Raw genomic sequence first — 20,403 nt, forward strand, 5'->3', positions numbered from 1 at the left:
ACATCGGTGATGGTACTCACAACAGGGATAGGTCAGGAGCATGATGTCATCCATGGCAATGTAGCCTCGCCGCTCCCTGGAAACAGTTGCTTCGATCAGGACCTGGGAAGTAGAATAAAAACAAATAAGTGAGATAGCTTGGAGGAATAAATATTGAGACAAATTTGATTGCTGTTATCCTTTATACAATTGAATGAAGCTTTGGCATTCGTTTTGAAGCATTTCAAAAATGTTAAGAGGCATTTGCATCAAATCAAACTATCCTCCTTCTGAGGCAGAGGTCTTAATTACTATCACAAAGCTCTACACAATTCATTGCACAGTTAATGACCCACAAGATAGGTCAGGGAAAAAAGAGAGAGGACCAAGGATCCAAATCTTTAAGAATGGAGACAAATTTGACCCTAACAATTACCGAGGCATTTGTGTAAACAGTAACCTGGTTTTATGTAGTGTTACACACTGAGTATACAAAACATTAGGAACACCTTCCTAAAATTGAAGTTGCATCCCCCTCCCCTCCCCCTTTCCTTCAGAACAGTCTCAATTCGTCAGGGCATGGACTCTACAAGGTGTCGAAAGCATTCTACAGGGATGCTGCCCCATGTTGACTCCAATGCTTCCCACAGTTGTGTCAAGATGGCTGGATGTCCTTTGGGTGGTGGACCATTGTTGATACCCACGGGAAACTGTTGAGTGTGAAAAACCCAGAAGAGTGGCAGTTCTTGACACAAACCGGTGCGCCTGGCACCTACTACCATACCCCATTCAAAGGCACTTAAATCTTTTGTCTTGCTTATTACATTTACATTTTAGTCATTTAGCGGACGCCAGAGCGACATTATATTTTTCATACTGGCCCCCCGTGGGAATCGAACCCACAACCCTGGCGTTGCAAACGCCATGCTCTACCAACTGAGCTACATCCCTGCCGGCCATTCCCTCCCCTACCCTGGACGACGCTTGGCCAATTGTGCGCCGCCCCATGGGTCTCCCGGTCACGGCCAGCTACGACAGAGCCTGGATTCGAACCAGGATCTCTAGTGGCACAGCTAACACTGCAATGCAGTGCCTTAGACCACTGCGCCACTCGGGAGATATTATTCACACTCTGAATGGCACACATACACAATCCATGTCTCAATTGTCTCAAGGCTTAAAAATCCTTCTTTAACCTGTCTCCTACTCTTCATCTACACTGATTGAAGTGGATTTAACAAGTGACATCAACAAGGGATCATAGCTTTCACCTTGATTCACCTGTTCAGACTATGTCATGGAAAGAGCAGGTGTCCTTAATGTTTTGTATACTCAGTGTACATGTAAGAGTTCTAAACTTCCTTAATAAGCACAATAGTGCTCTTGAGTAAAATCAAATTTGGACTTATACCAAAACATTGCACAACCGCTCATATTTAGACCCTGCACACCCTGATAGATAAACATGTCCACCAAAATAAGACTAACATTTATGCTTCCAAAAAGCATTTGATTTTATTTGGCATACAGGGCTGTTCTACAAAGTTATTGAAAGTGGTATGGGGGTAAAACATATGACATAATTAAATCAATACTGGCAATACGTGTGGCATCAAAATTGGCAAGAAAAGGACATCATTCTTTAACCAGGGCCGGGGCCTTTGCTAGGGTTGCAAATCTCAGCCTGGCACTTTTCAATATTTACATCAACGAATTGGCCACTATTCTAGAAAAATCCTCAGTCCCTGGTATTAGTCTCCACAATTCAGAGGTTAAATAGCTGCTCTTCGTAGATGACCTGTGCCTGCTGTCACCGACAGCACATGGCCTACATCAGAGCCTGGACCTGCTAGAACAGTACTGCCAGATCTGGACCCTGCCAGCAAACCCCAAAATAATTATTACTTAGGTTTAAAAATAAGCTCAACTGGACACCTACAGTAAATGAGGCAGTGAATGAACTGAGAGAGAAAGCACGCAGGGCATTCTACGCCATTAAAAAACAAATTCCAAATTGAAATCCGTCTGAAACTTTGGCTCAAATTAATTGAATATGTCATTGAACCAATTGCACTTTATTGCAGACAGGTGTGGGGTCCCACTTGCAAAACAAGATTTCACTCAATAGGATAAATGAAGGGTTATTTTTACCCTTAATTATAGTTGTTACTGATTGTCCTGTTGACAATCCTGATTATTATTATTATTGTAATGATTTTAATATTGTAAATGAATCACTTAATTTCCAAAGTATGTTTTGGCAATATGTACATTGTGACGTCATGTCAATAAAGCAATTTGAATTGAATAGAGAGAGAGAGAGAGAGAGAGAGAGAGAGAGAGAGAGAGAGAGAGAGAGAGAGAGAGAGAGAGAGAGAGAGAGATAAAGAGAGAGAGATAAAGAGAGAGAGAGATAAAGAGAGAGAGATAAAGAGAGAGAGAGATAAAGAGAGAGAGAGATAAAGAGAGAGAGAGATAAAGAGAGAGAGAGAGAGAAAGAGGAATAGATGGATAAGTTATATAGTTCTCTACAAGCCCCTGAGGACTTGTGGAAATAATGGCTTTATCGGGAGGCGCAATGTGCTGCCTGACACAGGGCCCCATTCAGCATTCTAGACACAGGCAGCTCTAAAGCTATAATAGCAGATAATACAGCAAGGAAAGGGTCATGAGCCTCTGGGGACAGGTGGCTTTCGTACCCATCCTGTGGTACAATAATTTGGAGGTCTGTGGGCTCCAGTGAAATCCAATCAATATCAAATCACTGCCCCCAGTAATTGTGAGACAGTTATTAGACACAGGGGCGAGGTTTGTTTTCCCAGCATCGAGGGTAGCCTGCCCACACATATGATCGAAGTGCAGCCCTGACTTATTGTTTGTCAAAATACCCGGGCCACTCTATTACAATAACTGCCGGACAGAAGCCTTTATTCAGTTTGGCATACATGAAGTAACTTGAACTACCTTTGCCGGTTGTAATGTACATGTCAGTCCAACATTTTAATGTCTACACAGCCACAACTCTATATTATCCCCTTGTTCAAGGGTATTGAGGTCAGGCAGGCTTATCATCTTTGGGAATTTATGGAAGATCATGTTACTGTAAGATAGGGCCGTAATGCCAAGTGCCCAGTTTGTTGTTCACCACAAGTCCATGATACATGATGTTAATCTCCTAGACTGGATTAGGATGCAGCTCTAAAATCTTGCTTTAGCAACCTCTGCCCAAAATACCATATTTTCTTAGTCAGTGGGCGGCTTAGAGATGTACTACTACTCATTGGGCTTGAGAGCGAGCTCTGATTTCACAAACAACTGTCTTGACAACAGCCCTGGCCTGCTGTGACCTGTGGGGCATACACACGTGCATGGGGGACCTGGATGGGAGATTTCAGATTGGGGTCAGCTGAACTCCAGACAGAATGGAAGCCAGGGGGTCAGGCAGGCAGGGGGGCAGAGGAGAGGTGGGCAGAGGAGACAGGCTGGGGCTAATTCCGCTGGAAAGTGACCCTGCTCTGGCCGTCTGGCTAGCTGCTGTGCCCTAGCTCTGGGACATACACAAAACCTAATCTCCTATTGGAGTCGACTGTGCTCTTCCTTCCTGGACGGAGCTGGAACCTGAGCTGGAAGACGCTGCAGTGCTTTGGAGGGGAGGATTACATTAACATTTGCTGTTTTCATTCAAATGTTCCCTTTTCCAGACAGCTGGCTTGTGCGCCATACCCTGAAGGTGTGTGTGTGCGTGCGTGATTGTGTGCGTCTGTCTGTCTGTCTTGTAGTGGGGTAATATTTATCACATACAGTATGCTATATACAGTATATACCTCACTTTTAATTTTATTTTTTACTTTTATTTATACATGGTGGGTCAACATTGAGATCATGGTCTCATTTGCAAGGGAGCCATGTGAACATGAACATACACTATTCAATACACACAATGTAAGATAATAATATCAATACAATACAATAAATACAACAAGATTAATCAAAACAAACCTATCACGTCCCTTAAACTTGATCTAAACTGTCCAATGGAGACCAGTGTGTCTAATTTCAAGTTGTCCTGAAGGCTATTCCATGAGCTGGGAGCATAAAAACTAAAAGTCCAAAGAGCAGATCTGAAAATTGCTGGATCTCCAATTAATACGTGAGCTGAGGTAGTGGGGGAGTATCTGAAGAACCACTTTATATACAAAAAGCAGCCAATGCTGGGCCCTTCTTGTAGTCAGAGACTCCCAGCCAACAGAACTCTACAAAATACACTGGTGTGTATGAAAATTGTCCCCAGTGATGAAACACAGTGCTGAGTGATAGACTGAATCTAAAGGTTTTAAAACAGAGGCTGCTGCATGCATGTAGATTATATCACTATAATCAAGTGCTGGGAGAAGCGTTGCTTGAGCAATCTTATTTCTACTTTCCAAAGTGAGGCAGGATTTATTTCTATAAAATAAACCAATCTTAATTCATAGCTTTTCTGTCAGTTTTTCAATGTATGTTGTAAAAGAGAGCTTATCGTCAATCCAAATACCCAAGTACTTAAAAGGGGGAAGTTGCTCAATTTGGGCTCTTTTCAATGTGCAAATATGCAGGTCCTCAGGGTCAATATTACGAGACCTAGAGAACAACATAAATTTGGTTTTATTAGCATTTAGCACTAGTTTAAGTTCAGTAAGCAATTTTTGAATTGAGTCAAAACAATGCTGAAGGTCATGAATGGCCTGCTGTACTGAGGGGGCACCGGAGTAAATAACTATATCATCCGTGTAGATTATTTAGATAAATAGTGAAGAGAGCAGGGCCCAAAATCGACTGTTGCGGCACACCTTTCGTAATATTGAGGAAACTAGATTTAATTCCGTCAGTAAGCACACAATGTATCCTGTCTGTTAGATAGAGTAGCTTGTGAAAGTATTCACCCCCCTTGGCATTTTTCCTATTTTGTTGCCTTACAACCTGGAATTAAAATGGATGAATTTTGGGGGGGGGGTTTGTATCATATGATTTAAATAACATGCCTACCCTTTTGAAGCTGCAAAATATTTTTTATTGTGAAACAAACAAAAATAAGACAAAAAAACAGAAAACTTGAGCGTGCATAACTATTGGGATTGCGCCAGACATAGCGTTTACCTTGATGGCCAAAAAGCTCAATTTTAGTCTCATCTGACCAGAGTACCTTCTTCCATATGTTTGGGGAGTCTCCCACATGCCTTTTGGTGAACACCAAATGTGTTTGCTTATTTTTTTCTTTAAGCAATGACTTTTTTCTGGCCACTCTTCCGTAAAGCTCAGCTCTGTGGAGTGTACGGCTTAAAGTGGTCCTATGGACAGATACTCCAATCTCAGCTGTGGAGCTTTGCAGCTCCTTCAGGGTTATCTTTGGTCTCTTTGTTGCCTCTCTGATTAATGCCCTCCTTTACCTGGTCCGTGAGTTTTAGTGGGCGGCCCGCTCTTGGCAGGTTTGTTGTGGTGCCATATTCTTTCAATTTTTTAATAATGGATTAATGGTGCTCCGTGGGATGTTCAAAGTTTTGGATATTATTTTATAACCCAACCCTGATCTGTACTTCTCCATAATTTTGTCCCTGACCTGTTTGGAGAGCTCCTTGGTCTTCATGGTGCCACTTGCTTGGTGGTGCCCCTTGCTTAGCGTGTTGCAGACTCTGGGGCCTTTCAGAACAGGTCTATATATACTGAGATCATGTGACAGATCATGTGACACTTAGATTGCACACAGGTGGACTTTATTTAACTAATTATGTGACTTCTGAAGATAATTGGTTGCACAATATCTTGTTTAGGGACTTCATAGCAAATGGGGTAAATACATATGCACGCACCACTTTTCCGTTATTTATTTTTGAGAATTTTTTTAAACAAGTAATTTTTTTCATTTCACTTCACCGATTTAGACTATTTTGTGTATGTCCATTACATGAAATCCAAATAAAAATCCATTTAAATTACAGGTTGTAATGCAACAAAATAGGAAAAACACCATGGGGGATGAATACTTTTGCAAGGCACTGTAGTTCTTGAACCAATTGCAAGATACCTGATCTAGGCCTATTTCAGACAACCTTTGAACAAGTAAGAAATGGTCAACCCTATCAAACGCCTTCGAAATCTCAATAAATAAGGCAGCACAATGATTTCTATGGTCTAAACATTATAGCACATCATTTAAGACAAGTGTAACCGCTGAAACAGAGTGCTATGTCCAGTTCTAATACCAGATTGGTGCTCATTAAGAATAAAATGAGAAGTTAAAAAAGTTCTAAGATGAGAGTTGGCCAGAGACTCTTTGGCAAGGCAAGATAGTTTGGAAATTGGACGGTAGTTATCCAAGTCAAAAGGATCTCCGCCTTTGTATGCCATTTTCCAGATCTTAGGGATATCCCGAGAAACAATTCTCAAGTAAAAAAAACAAAAATAAATAGGTTAATGATTCTGCAATTAGTGGGAAAGAAAGCTGCAGCAAAAAGGGATTGATCTTCAATGAAAATGAGAAATGTGTATCTGGGAATGTAACGTTCTCTGCAACCTGGCTCGAGGTGAGTAAAGGTCTCCCTCTACTGGAATCAGAGTTTTTAGAAGCTATTTTATAAAATAGGTGGCCCGCTGACGCAAAGTGGTTATTAAAAGCACCACAAATGTCCATCTTATCTGTTATGGGACCAGAGGCTGTCATAACCTGCTGGGGTAATGAGGGGGTGGTTTTTTTTTTCCAGAGATTTGACTACCTTCCAGAAGGCAGCTGGATTCCCACCATTCTCAGATACACGGTTCAAGAAGTATATAGGTCCTGGATGGCTTTGCCCCAGTGATGTACTGGGCTGTACACACTACCCTCTGTAGCGCCTTACGGTCGGATGCCGAGCAGTTGCCATACCAGGCAGTGATGCAACCGGTCAGGATGCTCTCGATGGTGCAGCTGTATAACTTTTTGAGGATCTGGGGACCCATGCCAAATCTTTTCAGTCTCCTGAGGGGGAAAAGGCATTGTCGTGCCCTCTTCACGACTTTCTTGGTGTGTTTGGACCATGATAGTTTGTTGGTGATGTGGACCCCAAGGAACTTGAAACTCTCGACCCGCTCCACTACAGCCCCGTCGATGTGAATGGGGGCGTGTTCGGCCCTCCTTTTCCTATAGTCCACAATCATCTCCTTTGTCTTGAATTGTTGCTCATTGAAATTCCTATAACTTATCTTTGTAATAATGTGAGGGTGAGATTTAGGTAGCTTTGCATCTCTTATGCATGGAACTGGACAATGGTTACTGACCTCATATTAAAAAAATCCATTGGCTGTATACTTATGAGGGGCATTTGTCAAAATAATATCTAAACAAGTAGATTTTTCAGGGTGTTTAAAGTTGGGGTGGGTTGGTTCGGTTATCAGCGGAGTTAGATTTAGCTCAATGCAGATATCTTTCAGCCTATAAGAAGCTGGCATCAACCAATCCAGATTAAGATCACCCTGATTTAGCATAGTTAGAGTTGTGCATTATTACCAAGGCACACATTAAGGACTAGGCATTGAAGTTGCTTAGGGACGAGAAGTAGTGAGAGATACAGAAACATTTAAGTTGTCCTTTGTAAATATGGAGACACCTCTGCCAACTCTGTCCGATCTAAAAACATTATAACCAGTCAGGAGACACATCAGTATTCGGCACAGTCTTATTTAGCCAAGTTTCAGATATTACCAGAATGTCCACGTTGGTTTGAGAGACCAGAGTTATAATAAAGTCAATCAAACTTCTGGCATTTACATGAATCAGTCCAATGCTGCGGGATTTCAGATCAGACAGAGTTTCTAATACGAGCGAGGACGTGGGCTAAAACAAGAGTCAATGATGGTTACCTGTTGCGGGCCAGCAGTATGATGATAATGCTGATAATTTATGGTTAGGATTACTTAAACGGGATTTGGGTGTCGATAAGTCAATGTCTCAGCACATTCTTGAAATGCAAGGACAGGGTCCAGAAACCAAGATGATTTGGATGGACCCCATCCTCTCTGTAGAGCATCTTATGTTACTAAAAGGTGTCAAAGTTATCCACAAAAGCAATTCCAACAGAGCTACAGTAGATTTGTAACCAGTCGTGTAGTGCCATCAACCTACTGAATCTTTTGCTGCCACGACTCCGTGATGGCACTGAGCCTGAAATAATGGGACGCTTGTTGGAGTCTTTCAGAGTTTCAATCAGTTCTTTAAAATCCTGTTTCAGCCGTACCGAGCTAGCCATCCTAATGTCACAGCCCCTGTGTACTGGTGTAAAATGGTAGGAAACAGCCTAGTAATGTCCTGTATCTGAGCCCCAGGATAGCACTAGGTTTTTGTCCCGGGAACTGAGATGTTTTTCACCATAGAGCTGCTGATGATAACAGTTGGTGAGATGGCAGAGGTCGTCCAGCATTTAACAAAACTCTGCAATTAGTCTATTAAACTGAATATCTGACTCCATAAATATGATTTAGCAATATGCAATAAACTATAGTTGAGTTACAGTAATAGAAAGGTCAAGAAAGGTCTAAGAATTGTCTATATCAAAAGCAGATATTTAACATTTTACTGCAGTGGGCTAAACAGGGTCACACAGAGTGTTTCTAGGTAGTCTTAAACAAATCTACTTTGAAACAAAAGTATACACATCACACACATGGTTATGGTCTTTTAAAAAAAATAACACCTGTACCATGTCAGATATAGAGTTGAAATGTATTCAATTTTGAGTTTGCATTCCAATATTACACTTTATATACCTCACAGAAGTCTGAAATATAACAAAACCGTTTGACATAGAAACAACAGATTTTCAGTGTTTTTTTTTTATTATTTATTTTATTAATTATGAAATTATTAAAGATATTAACATTCCATCCTTGAGGCCACTAGAGTGTGATTTGGTAATTTGACTGCAGGAAAGGGGTATCATTGTAAAATGAATGGATTCACATAAAGCCTACAAGGCAATACTAGCATTACAAGACCGTATTCTAGGCATGAGCAAAGATAGAGATAGAGAAGTCATAGCCTGAAAGGTCGTGCCCCAGGAGTCCATGGGGAGGAGAGAGAGAGAGAGAGAGAGAGAGAGAGAGAGAGAGAGAGAGAGAGAGAGAGAGAGAGAGAGAGAGAGAGAGAGAGAGAGAGAGAGAGAGAGAGAGAGATAGAGAGAGAGAGAGAGAGAGAGAGAGAGAGAGAGAGAGAGAGATAGAGAGAGAGAGAGAGAGAGAGAGAGAAGGTCAGGAACAAATAAAGAGAAAGAGACAATGAAGCTAAGATCCTTTTATAACCATTTGACCATGTTTGGATATAGTAGTATAGTATTACTGTAAAGTTAACCTCCAATCAGATATCTGACCAACAGGATGTAAAGACAACAGAACCTCTGCTGAGGTGAGACAGAATGGGGGTTGTAGGTCGCTCTGGATAAGAGCAGCCCAATTCTGATATTTTTCCCACTAATTGGTCTTTCGACCAATCACATCAGATTTTTTTTCACTTCAGATCTTTTTCAGAGCTGATCTGATTGGTCAAAAGACCAATGACTGAAAAAAAGATCCGAATTGGGCTGCCTGTGTAAACGCAGATTTAGCCCAAGCTGGAGTAGAAGAGTAGCCTTTTGGGGGGGAAGGTTGAAATAAATCAGAAGCAGATGGATCAGACTTACGGTAGACAACTTAGAAATACCTTCACAGTTCAATCGAAGGTGTAATTATTCTCTGCCGAGCTAAAGCACTCAATGAGAGATTGATTGCAGGCTAATCTTTAATTGTCTCGGCCATTAGAGCTGCAGGTTATATAAAGAGGGAGACATTCAAAACATTTGTTTCAATAAACAACAGTCTATAGTTTTTACTGAGGACCACTTTACCAATTAAACTTTACATATGTGCATCGTTTATTATAATCAGAGGTTGCTTTACTTTGAGAAAAAAATGTTTTTGGGGAAAATAAATGTCTGGGCATGCAGTGATTTATGACTGAAATAAAAAAGAGCACATTAAATAACGCTGGAATGCCAGACTTTTAGAAGCAGTTGTAATATATACAAATCAAGAGACAATTTATTTGGAACTATAAAAATACCAGCCTCCACCCCTTCCGTTTTGGTCGGGAGCTGGCATTTAGATGCCAAGGCCTTGCACTCACCATTAGACCCAGTCAGGGAAAGATAATTGCTCCTTAAATTCTCACAGATTAAATGTCACATGGTAAGGTACATATGCCCAGGTTACCTAAGGAAAAATATGTGTCTTTCCATGTGGTCCTCTGTAGCTCAACTGGTAGAGCACGGCGCTTGTAACGCCAAGGTAGTGGGTTCTATCCCCGGGACCACCCATACACAAAAAAAATGTATGCACGCATGACTGTAAGTTGCTTTGGATAAAAGCGTCTGCTAAATGGCATATTATTATTATTATTATTAGAGAGGGGCAGACAGAGGGGGAGAGGGCAAGACATCTACAGTCCCTGGTAAAACTTAAGACAGACAGACAAACAGACAGGCAGTCTCGTAGATCGATTAATCACACTCTTTTTGTTTATAAAGCCCTTTTGCAGAAACTTCCACTGTATATTTCTTCATTGTTAACCTACAGAAGTACGGACTACAGGACTCAGTCTCAGGGTGGATAACTCTGGAGATCCCTACGATCTCCACTGAGTTGGGCCGATCTGCCTTTTGTTTTTTTGCACCTTATGTGAGGAATGATATCCAAAATACTTTAAAGTTGGAAGAATTGGTGCCCCTAGGGCATTTCAAACGTCTGTTAGGGGACCTTTTTACAGAGGAATGTGTATGGTTTGTGTATTTCTGTGAATTTTAACGTGTATATATATATATATATATATATATATATGGATGTGTAGTTTTACATTTCGATGTGTATTGTGTACACAGGGCTCACCTGGAAATGAGACCCTCGGTCTCAGTGTTGACTCCCTGTTAAAATAAAGGTTAATAAAAAATAAAAAAATTAAAGCCAGGGAGTCAACATGGCTATGTGTGTCCCTAGGGTGTGGTGAAAGAACAAAGGGAATTGGACAGACATAGCCAAATCATTCATTTATTTTTGTTCTGATAAGGTCATTATTTTCCTACCCTTTGATCTGTCGTTCTCACCCCCACTCCATCCTTTCATATAAACCAATACATTCCTTGTACAAACAGAATATATCAATGAAAGACAACAGATCAAGAAAAAGGCATGTAGACATGAGTCCTCATTCCTGCCCAATGATCCATACGAGTGTGCTTTTTATAGAAATCCCTCCCACTATGTTCCTTTCCTCCCTGCTTATGAAAGCAATGGGCAATTGTGGTGGCGATGGGGAACTTCAGAAACAACCTGGCCCCAAGGGTAGACGTAAGATAGTAAAAGAAAGAAACGGGACACTCCAATTAGTATGATATGTTATGTTTCGTATGGTATGTATTCATATGTGGATGTCCATCATCCATTTCATATGATATGTTACAAATTACAATTGTATGATATGTTATGAAATGCAATCCGTACAATATGTTATGAATTGCAATTTGTACAATATGTTCCGGATTTTTGAAATGTATGATATGTTACACATTTCAAGTTGTTGTGGCTAACATTAGCTAGGTGGCAAGGTGGCTAACATTAGCTAGGCTAGGGGTTAAGGTTAGGGTTAAGTTAAAGGGTTAAGGTTAGGGTTAGGGGAAGGCTTAGCTAACATGCTAAGTAGTTGCAAAGTAGCTAAAACTAGTAAGTATCAGGGTTGGGATCAATTCCATTTTAATTCCAGGTAATTCTGAAAGTAAAGCAAATTCCAAAGAGAAATGGAAATGGAATTTCCATGTACTTCCTGAATTGAGTGGAATTTAAATGGAATTTACCACAACCCTGGTAAGTAGTTGAGCTAAAATGCTAAAGTTGTCCGTGAAGATAGTAAAACATGCAACCTTTGGGATGCTAGACGTTTGCGTTATATTATATATATATATATATATATATATATATATATATATATATATATATATATATATATATATATATATATCTCTTTCTAAAGATCTAATTGAATTGCCCTGTATATAAGAATATTAATATGTACAGTGCCTTCAGAAAGTATTCACACCCCTTTACTTTTTCCACATTTTGTTGTGTGACAACCTGAATTTAAAATTGATTAAATTGAGTTTTTGGTCAGTGGCCTACACACAATACCCCATAATGTCAAAGTGGAATTATGTTTTTAGAAATGTGTACAAATTAACTAAAAATGAAAAGCTAAAATGTCTTGAGTCAATAAGTATTCAACCCCTTTGTTATGGCAAGCCTAAATACGTTTAGGAGTAAACATTTGCTTAACAAGTCACATTATACAGTGCATTCGGAAAGTATTCAGACCCCTTCACTTTTACATTACAGCCTTATTCTAAAATTGATTAAATTATTTTTTCCCGCTCACCAATCTACACATAATACCCCATAATGACAAAGCAAAAACAGTTTTTTAGACATTTTTGGAGAAAAAAAAACAGAAAAAAAAAAAAAACGGAAATATTACATTTATGTAAGTATTCAGACCCTTTACTCAGTACTTTGTTGAAGCACCTTGGCAGCGATTACAGCCTTGAGTCTTCTTGGGTATGACGCTACCAGCCTGGCACACCTGCATTTGAGTAGTTTCTCCCATTCTTCTCTGCAGATCCTCTCAAGCTCTGTCAGGTTGGATGGGGAGCGTCACTGCACAGCTATTTTCAGGTCTCTCCAGAGATGTTCGATAGGGTTCAAGTCTGGGCTCTGGCTGGGCCACTCAAGGACATTCACAGACTTGTCCCGAAGCCACTCCTGTGTTGTCTTGGCTGTGTGCTTAGGGTCGTTGAGGTCCTGAGCACTTTGGAGCAGGTTTTCATCAAATATCTCTCTGTACTTTGCTCCGCTCATCTTTCCCTCGATACTGACTAGACTCCCAGTCCCTGCCGCTGAAAAACATCCCCACAGCATGATGCTGCCACCACCATGCTTCACCGTAGGGATGGTGCCAGGTTTCCTCCAGACGTGACGCTTGGCATGCAGGCCAAAGAGTTCAATCTTGGTTTCATCAGACCAGAGCATCTTGTTTCCCATGGTCTGAGAGTCCTTTAGGTGCCTATTGGCAAACTCCAAGCGGAATGGCTTGTGCCTTTTACTGAATAGTGACTTCTATCTGGCCACTCTACCGTAAAGGCCTGATTGGTGGAGTGCTGCAGAGATGGTTGTCCTTCTGGAAGGTTCTCCCATCTCCACAGAGGAACTCTGGAACTCTGTCAGAGTGACCATTGGCTTCTTGGTCACCTCCCTGACCAAGGCCCTTCTCCCCCGATTTCTCAGTTTGGCCAGGTGGCCAGCTCTAGGAAGAAATTGTTTGGTACCCTTCCCCAGATCTTTGCCTCGACACAATCCTGTCTCAGAACTCTACGGACAATTCCTTTGACCTCATGGCTTGGTTTTTGCTCTGAAATGCACTGTCAACTGTGGGACCTTATATAGACAGGTATGTGCCTTTCCAAATTATGTCCAATCAATTGAATTTACCAGAGGTGGACTCCAATCAAGTTGTAGAAACATCTCAAGGATGACCAATGGAAACAGGATGCACCTGAGCTAAATGTTGAGTCTCATAGCAAAGGGTCTGAATGCTTATGTAAATAAGGTATTTCTGTTTTTATTTTTAATACATTTGCAGAAATTTCTAAAAACCTGTTTTCACTTTGTCATTATGTGGTATTGTGTGCAGATTGATGAGGACATTTTTTATTTAATCAATTTTAGAATAAGGCTGTAACGTAACAAAATGTGGAAAAATTCAAGGGGTCTGAATACTTTCTGAATGCACTGTACATTGCATGGACTCACTCTGTGTGCAATTATAGTGTTTAACATGATTTCTGAATGACTACCTCATCTCTGTACCCCACACATAAAATTACTGTATCTGTAATGTTCCTCAGTTGAGCAGTGAATTTCAAACACAGATTCAACCACAAAGACCAGTGAGGCTTTGCAATGCCTCGCAAAGAAGGGCACCTATGTGTAGATGGGTAAAACAAATAGCAGATATTCAACATCCCTTTGAGCATTGTGAAGTTATTAATTACAACTACAAAGATACAGGAGTCCTTCCTAACTTAGTTGCCGGAGAGGAAGGAAACCGCTCAGGGATTTCATCATGAGGCCAATGGTGACTTTAAAACAGTTACAGAGTTTAATGGCTGTGATAGAAGAAAACTCAGGATGGATCAACAACATTATAGTTACTCCACAATACTAACCTAATTGATAGAGTGAAAAGAAGGAAGCCTGTACAGAATACAAATATTCCAAAAAAAGGAATCCTGTCTGCAACAAGGCACTAAAGTAATACTGCAAAAAAAATGTGGCTAAGCAATTCACTTTTTGTCCTGACTACGAAGTGTTATGTTTGGGGCAAATCAAATACAACACATTACTGAGTACCACTCTCCATAGTTTCAAGCATAGTGGTGGCAGTATCATGTTATAGGTATGCTTGTAATCGTTAAGGACTGGGTAGTTTTTCAGGATAAAAAAGACACAGAGGATTCCTAGAGGATTCACCTTTCAGCAGGACAATAACCTAAAACACAAGGCCAAATCTACACTGTGTAAGGGATCGGGGGTTGGCTGGGTCTAGACAGAGTCTGACACTTCCCTGATCTACAGAGAGGGGGAGTCATCAGACTCGATCTGGTTCACCTGAGTTCTGAGCACACCTGTCAGTAATTAGTGTAGGATATAAGGTGTGCTCAGAAGTTCAGTCGGTGCGAGGTATTGTTCCATTGTGACTTGCTAAGCGTTTTGTTCCGAGAGAGAGAGAGAGAGAGAGAGAGAGAGAGAGAGAGAGAGAGAGAGAGAGAGAGAGAGAGAGAGAGAGAGAGAGAGAGAGAGAGAGAGAGAGAGAGAGTTTGTTGTTTTTGATTACCCGTGTATCCGACCTGTGCCTTGTTGTTTGACTCCCCGAATTGCTTAATCCTCTGCTTGTCTACCCCAGTGATTACCGTCCTCTGATCCTGTGTCTGTGACCTCAACTACGACTAAGCCCGCTCCCTTGGTACCTCTGCCTGTCTCTGCCTGGCCCAGTTTTGACCACAGCCCGCCCGACCACGATTAACCCTTGTGCTTTGCTGGAAAAAAATGACATCCATTATGTTACGGGTCAAATTGACCCGCACAGTTTAAACACACTCAAGACAGTCAAAGAATTAAGTAAAAACAGAAACAACTTTATTTTGTCTTATCAGACATTTCAGAAAGAAGAAATACAATACTTTTTATTTTTTTTAAACAATATTTAAGAACTATTTGTTAAACATATTTCCTTTCTCACAAACAAGATTTTTCAGTTTCCCCAAGTAGGTTTTTTCCCCCCCTATTGGTCCATATTATCCCTTCAGTCTTTCTCTCTACATGTTGAACACAATGTGTGTGTGTGCTTTCTGCAGATGTATTTATTGCATTCTACACAAGTGGTGCTTGTTTTACTGTCTTGTCGAGGGGGGCAGAGCTGGCATCTTTTCCGTTTCTTGCCACTGCCTGTATCCACTGGATCCATTTCTGGTTGATTGGAGGCATGTGTTGATGCTCCAGCTTGAATTTTCTGGACGGCAGATGCAGCTGCTGTCGACCGAGGAGGCCGGACTCTCCTCTGGATCTTGGGAGTGATGAGAGCTTTGCCGAGCTCCTCTAGGAAAAGCCGGCGTCGGTACAATTTGCCACCATTCCATTGCTGGTTGATTTCAGTCCACAGGACATAGGCATTGTAAGCAGACACATCCACAATGTTGTAGAAAATCACCAAAGGCCAGCGGGCAGTCATGCGCTGACAACTATATGTTGCTGTGACTTTATCCAAATTGTCAACTCCTCCTTTGGTGGAATTGTAGTCCAGTATTATTTGTGGCTTGATGTCCTCTCTTGCACTCAGCGATGCATCTTTGTGCATTGTGCTCATTACAAGAACATTCTTGTTCTTCTTTGGGCAGTATGAAACAACAGTTGCATTTTCAGAGAAAGCAAATTTAGAGGAATGCACAGTTCTGCCCTGCATTTTCAGAAGCTCACTGGGAAGTTCAGGTTTGTTTTTTCTGATTGTTCCAACCATGGTCAGCTTTCTCTTCTGTAGTTCAACACCAAGGCGGTAGGATGTGAAGAAGTTGTCACACGTGATGTTATGACCTTGCAGCCCTTCACTCATGTCCAGCACCACCCGCATCCCCTGGTTTTTCTCAGGCACTCCGCCGGGTGGCTTCCCAGTGTAAACTTGCATATTCCATGCATAGCTTGATGTGGCATCACATGCTGCCCATATTTTGATGCCACATTTTGCAGGCTTGTTTGGCATATACTGTCTGAAGGGACAACGTCCTCTGAATGGAACAAGGCGTTCATCAACTGTAACATGAGGACTGGGATTGTACAGTAACGGTAGAATTTCCACCCATTTATCCCATACATCTCTGATTGCAGCTAGTTTGTCTCTTTCACGTCGACCCGGTCTGGTTTCACGGTTATCAAAGCGAATCACCCGAGAAATTATGTGGAATTCTTGTAGAGACATTGTTGCCCGAAATATTGGCCTTCCATTCTCTTCATTCCACAGGCTGGCCGTTGCTTCTCCGTTTGACCGGTAGACTCCAGCTAATATGAGCAATCCAATGTATGCATGCAAGTCAATCCGATCCAGTGGCTTCCAGTTCTCTTGAAACACACGGCTCCCCTCCAAGTTGGTCATGTCCAGAACAATCTTCTCTATTGCTTGGGGTAAAAAGAGCTCAAAAGCTGATTGTATGTCATGGACTCGAGTGACAGCAAATCGTGTAGGTCCTGGAACCATTTTTATTACATTGGAAGCTGAGAGTCTACCTTGACCTCGTTGTGGTGACGGTGACCATTCAATATGACCATCTTTAGACTTCCATGTCTTCTCTTCTCTTGATGATGCTTGTTGCATGCTCTGTCTCTCATCTGATGTAGGGGATGGTACGGCAGACTCCTCCTCTGAATCCTCTTCAATGAAGACAAAATCTGGATCATCAACAGCATTGTCCTCTATCTCTGAAATATCCTCTGTCTCTGAAACCTCTTCTTCTTTTTCACTGTCACAGTCCAGAATTTGTGATAAGACTTCATTGATTGAAAATCTTTTGGAGCTCATTTTTGAGTGTCTGTGTCAGGGACCTGCTGCTCTCACACTGAGGAGAAGCTTGGGAAAGCCCTTTTTAACCCAAACACAATTCTAAAAGTGCAACCAGGACCAGTCAAAACAAAATAAATCAAAGACACTTTTTTGTTTTGCACCTGTGCAAATATATATACACATGAAAGCCTCCGGGTCAAAATGACCCACAACATCATGTTTGTATACAAAATGTACACAGACATTCCACAACACATCAGTGTGTCCACATTTTGCAGTTAGGTTCATGACCCTAAATGAGGAAAAGTCATGTAATTTCATGGCGAAAAAGAGTGGTTAACTAGTATTTTAGACAACGCAAAAGTGGAAACGGGTCAAATTGACCCACAACATAATAGGAGGGTTAAGCTATTCCCTTGTCTGTACTCTAATAAAGCATCGCTATTCTGCGATTGGATCTTACCACTCTGTCCGAGTATTCATTACACACTGGAGTTACCTGCCAAGGAGACATTGAGTTGGCTGACTTACAGTTTTGACTTAAATCGACTTGAAAATCTAAAAATGGTTGTGAAGCAATGATCAACAACCAATTTGACAGAGCTTAAGAATTTTGAAAAAAATTATGGGCAAACGTTGCACAATCCAGGTGTGGAAAGCTCTTAGAGACGTACCCAGAAATACTCACAGCTTTAATTGTTCTTATTATATTTGTATTTATTATTTTACATTTAATGTAATATCTTATGTTGTTCTTGTCTATTACTGTTCTGTACTTTGTCATGTATTTGTATGTTTTATGTGGACCCCAGGAAGAGTAGCTGCTGCATGTGCAGTAGCTAATGGGGATCCTAATAAACTAAACCCAGTTTTTTCCTTAAATAACTTTGTCTTATGTAACCATACCAAACGTAACATATGTGACCGACCGGCTCGATTCAGACTTATGTTTTTTTACATTGGATAAAAGTAGAGACTCAGAGCTAGAAAATTGTATATCATACACTACAGTTGAGGAACAATGTGTAAGTAATTCTGCTTTGAAAGTTGATCAACTTGTAACCTCACATTTGAGGAAATGGTCCTTGAATGTTTTGGTAAACCTACTGGAGAGCTCTTCTTTGTCTACACCCATTCTGCATTGTTTACACCCTCTTAAGCCTTAGCCTCGCCCATCTCTTTAAGGATTCACATGTGAGGCCATGTACTAAACAACCAAAGATTTCAAGACTAAAGGCTGGTTTATACTACGGGTGTATTCGTAAATGCAATCTGGAGTGCCAGAGTGCGCCCTGGGTGTTCGTAAACTCGTAAATTCAGAGCGCTTCGTTCTCGGAGCGTTCAGAGCGCACACTGGACGTTCTGGCCGAGGAGTAGGGTTGATCCGAGCATTCTGACCTAACAACAGCAGTCAAGCTCCCAAGCTAACTGGCTAACGTTGGCTAGCTTGCTAGCTACTTCCAGACACATGAGAGAACAGCTCACTCTGACCATTTTACTCACCCTAGCAGAGCTGGTTAGGCTGTTTTTATGTTATCCAGAGCGTTGGTGACTGTGCTGCTGGCAGCAATTTAATTACGTTTTTTTGACAACGTTTCCTGACACCGGCCATATTCAACGGGTGTTGAGCGTTCATCAATTTGTCAGTTATTCTGCGCTCTGGCACACTCAGACGAGAGTGCTTTGAAATCGGAGTAGATAGCCAGAGCGAATTTACCAGCTACGTCTATTGACAGTTGTCGCAGTGACATCATGAACATTCTATTGAAATGGTTACTTAGTGGAGTCTTTTGTTCAGACATGTAGCTAGCTAGCTAAACAATTAACCATAATCCCAACTCATAACATTACTACCCTGCATGAATCTACAGGTAGCTAACCAACCAGGTTCAATGTTAGCTAGCTAACATTAGGCTATAATTAGCAATGCAAATGGCTCTGAGATACGAATAATATTACTACACAGATCATACACCTAACGTTAGCTAGCTACCTAACATTACGCTTTAACTTGAAATGAAAACGACTTTCTGACAAAATATGAAATGTGTAATATCTGAAAATGTAGCTAGCTAGACTATCTTACCTGTATACATGGATGGACATTTCTCCCTCTCTGTCATGAATGCCATGGTTGCCCTTAGTTTGAAGATTGTAATCCGGAGACAGGTATTTTATACAACAACAGTCTTCTGTGTGTTCTCTTTTGACATATTTGCAATCAAGGCCAGAATTTTCTCCATCTCCTTAGCTATCATACTCTAATTCCACCAGGCCTTCCACTGATTTCAAAACTCAGTCCTCCAGAAAGTGGAGACCAACACTCGGCATGTTCAGCCCATCCATTATCTCAGCCAATCATGGCTAGCGGGAAGGTTCCTGTCTTTTTCCATGGCTAAACCAACTAGGCTCGTAATTTAACAATTGTATTTGTACTTACAGATGGCATACACGTTCGTTATTAAGGCACATTAAAGTTCACATGTTCCAGAAGGCATTTCTGCCAAAAAAAACGCATTTTGATTTTAAAACAAAGTTTACATTCAAATGGCTCTCCTGTGAAGTAGTGACACTCGACATACACCTAGTTTCCTGAAACGAGTCACATATCATATTAATTTGATATGTTTGTTACGTCTAGTCTATGAGACCAGGCTGTCAGAAAAGGTCTGCAACTTGAAACAGTAGACGAGGAGGAACACAGTGAGAGAGAACACACCAGGGGAGAGAAAGGGAAAATAGTGAAGAGAGAGAAGGAGATGGGGGAGAGCACAGCTCCAGATGTAGTTGGCATTCCTGGCGTGCCCGATAACATCTTTAATATTTGATAACAAGGTTCCAGCTATCGCAGACACCTCCACCAATAAGGGGGTGAAATATATGGCTGAGCACGGCAGACGGGAAATATCTCAAATCAAATATATTCCAAAGTGATCTCACTCTCTCGCTCTTCCATTTTCCACTTGTCCCTTCGACTGATGTTAGGGGACACAACACAATAGGTGCTAAAAAAGTAGCATCTCAGTAGATGAATGGATTAAGTCATAAAAAAATCTTCCCAGTAACTTTATACAATTACATATTCTCAGGGCTGTTGATTAGAAACATGATCTTCAAAGCGGAGGAGGATAGAGGCTGTTTTGGATAGCAGCACATTCTCAATGTTTATGTGCTGTAAGCATAAAACATTGTCTAAAGTGTGGAATGACAAATTAAAAATTCTGGCTTCATTCTCT

The 20,403-nt window shown here is 41.1% G+C and overlaps 1 protein-coding gene across 1 annotated transcript in view; it reads right to left on the bottom strand.

Annotated features, from left to right (window-relative positions):
* Positions 1-20,403, bottom strand: part of LOC311122512 (receptor-type tyrosine-protein phosphatase U-like) — a 241,492-nt gene that overhangs the window by 138,564 nt on the left and 82,525 nt on the right. Inside the window, exon 3 of the mRNA XM_084158074.1 lies at positions 21-102. Coding sequence (XP_084014200.1) covers positions 21-102 — 82 coding nt within the window. The remainder of the gene's footprint in view (positions 1-20; positions 103-20,403) is intronic.

This window comes from Coregonus lavaretus (genome assembly GCF_964263955.1).
Source record: "Coregonus lavaretus genome assembly, chromosome: 3".
Classification (NCBI taxonomy): Eukaryota; Metazoa; Chordata; class Actinopteri; order Salmoniformes; family Salmonidae; genus Coregonus; species Coregonus lavaretus.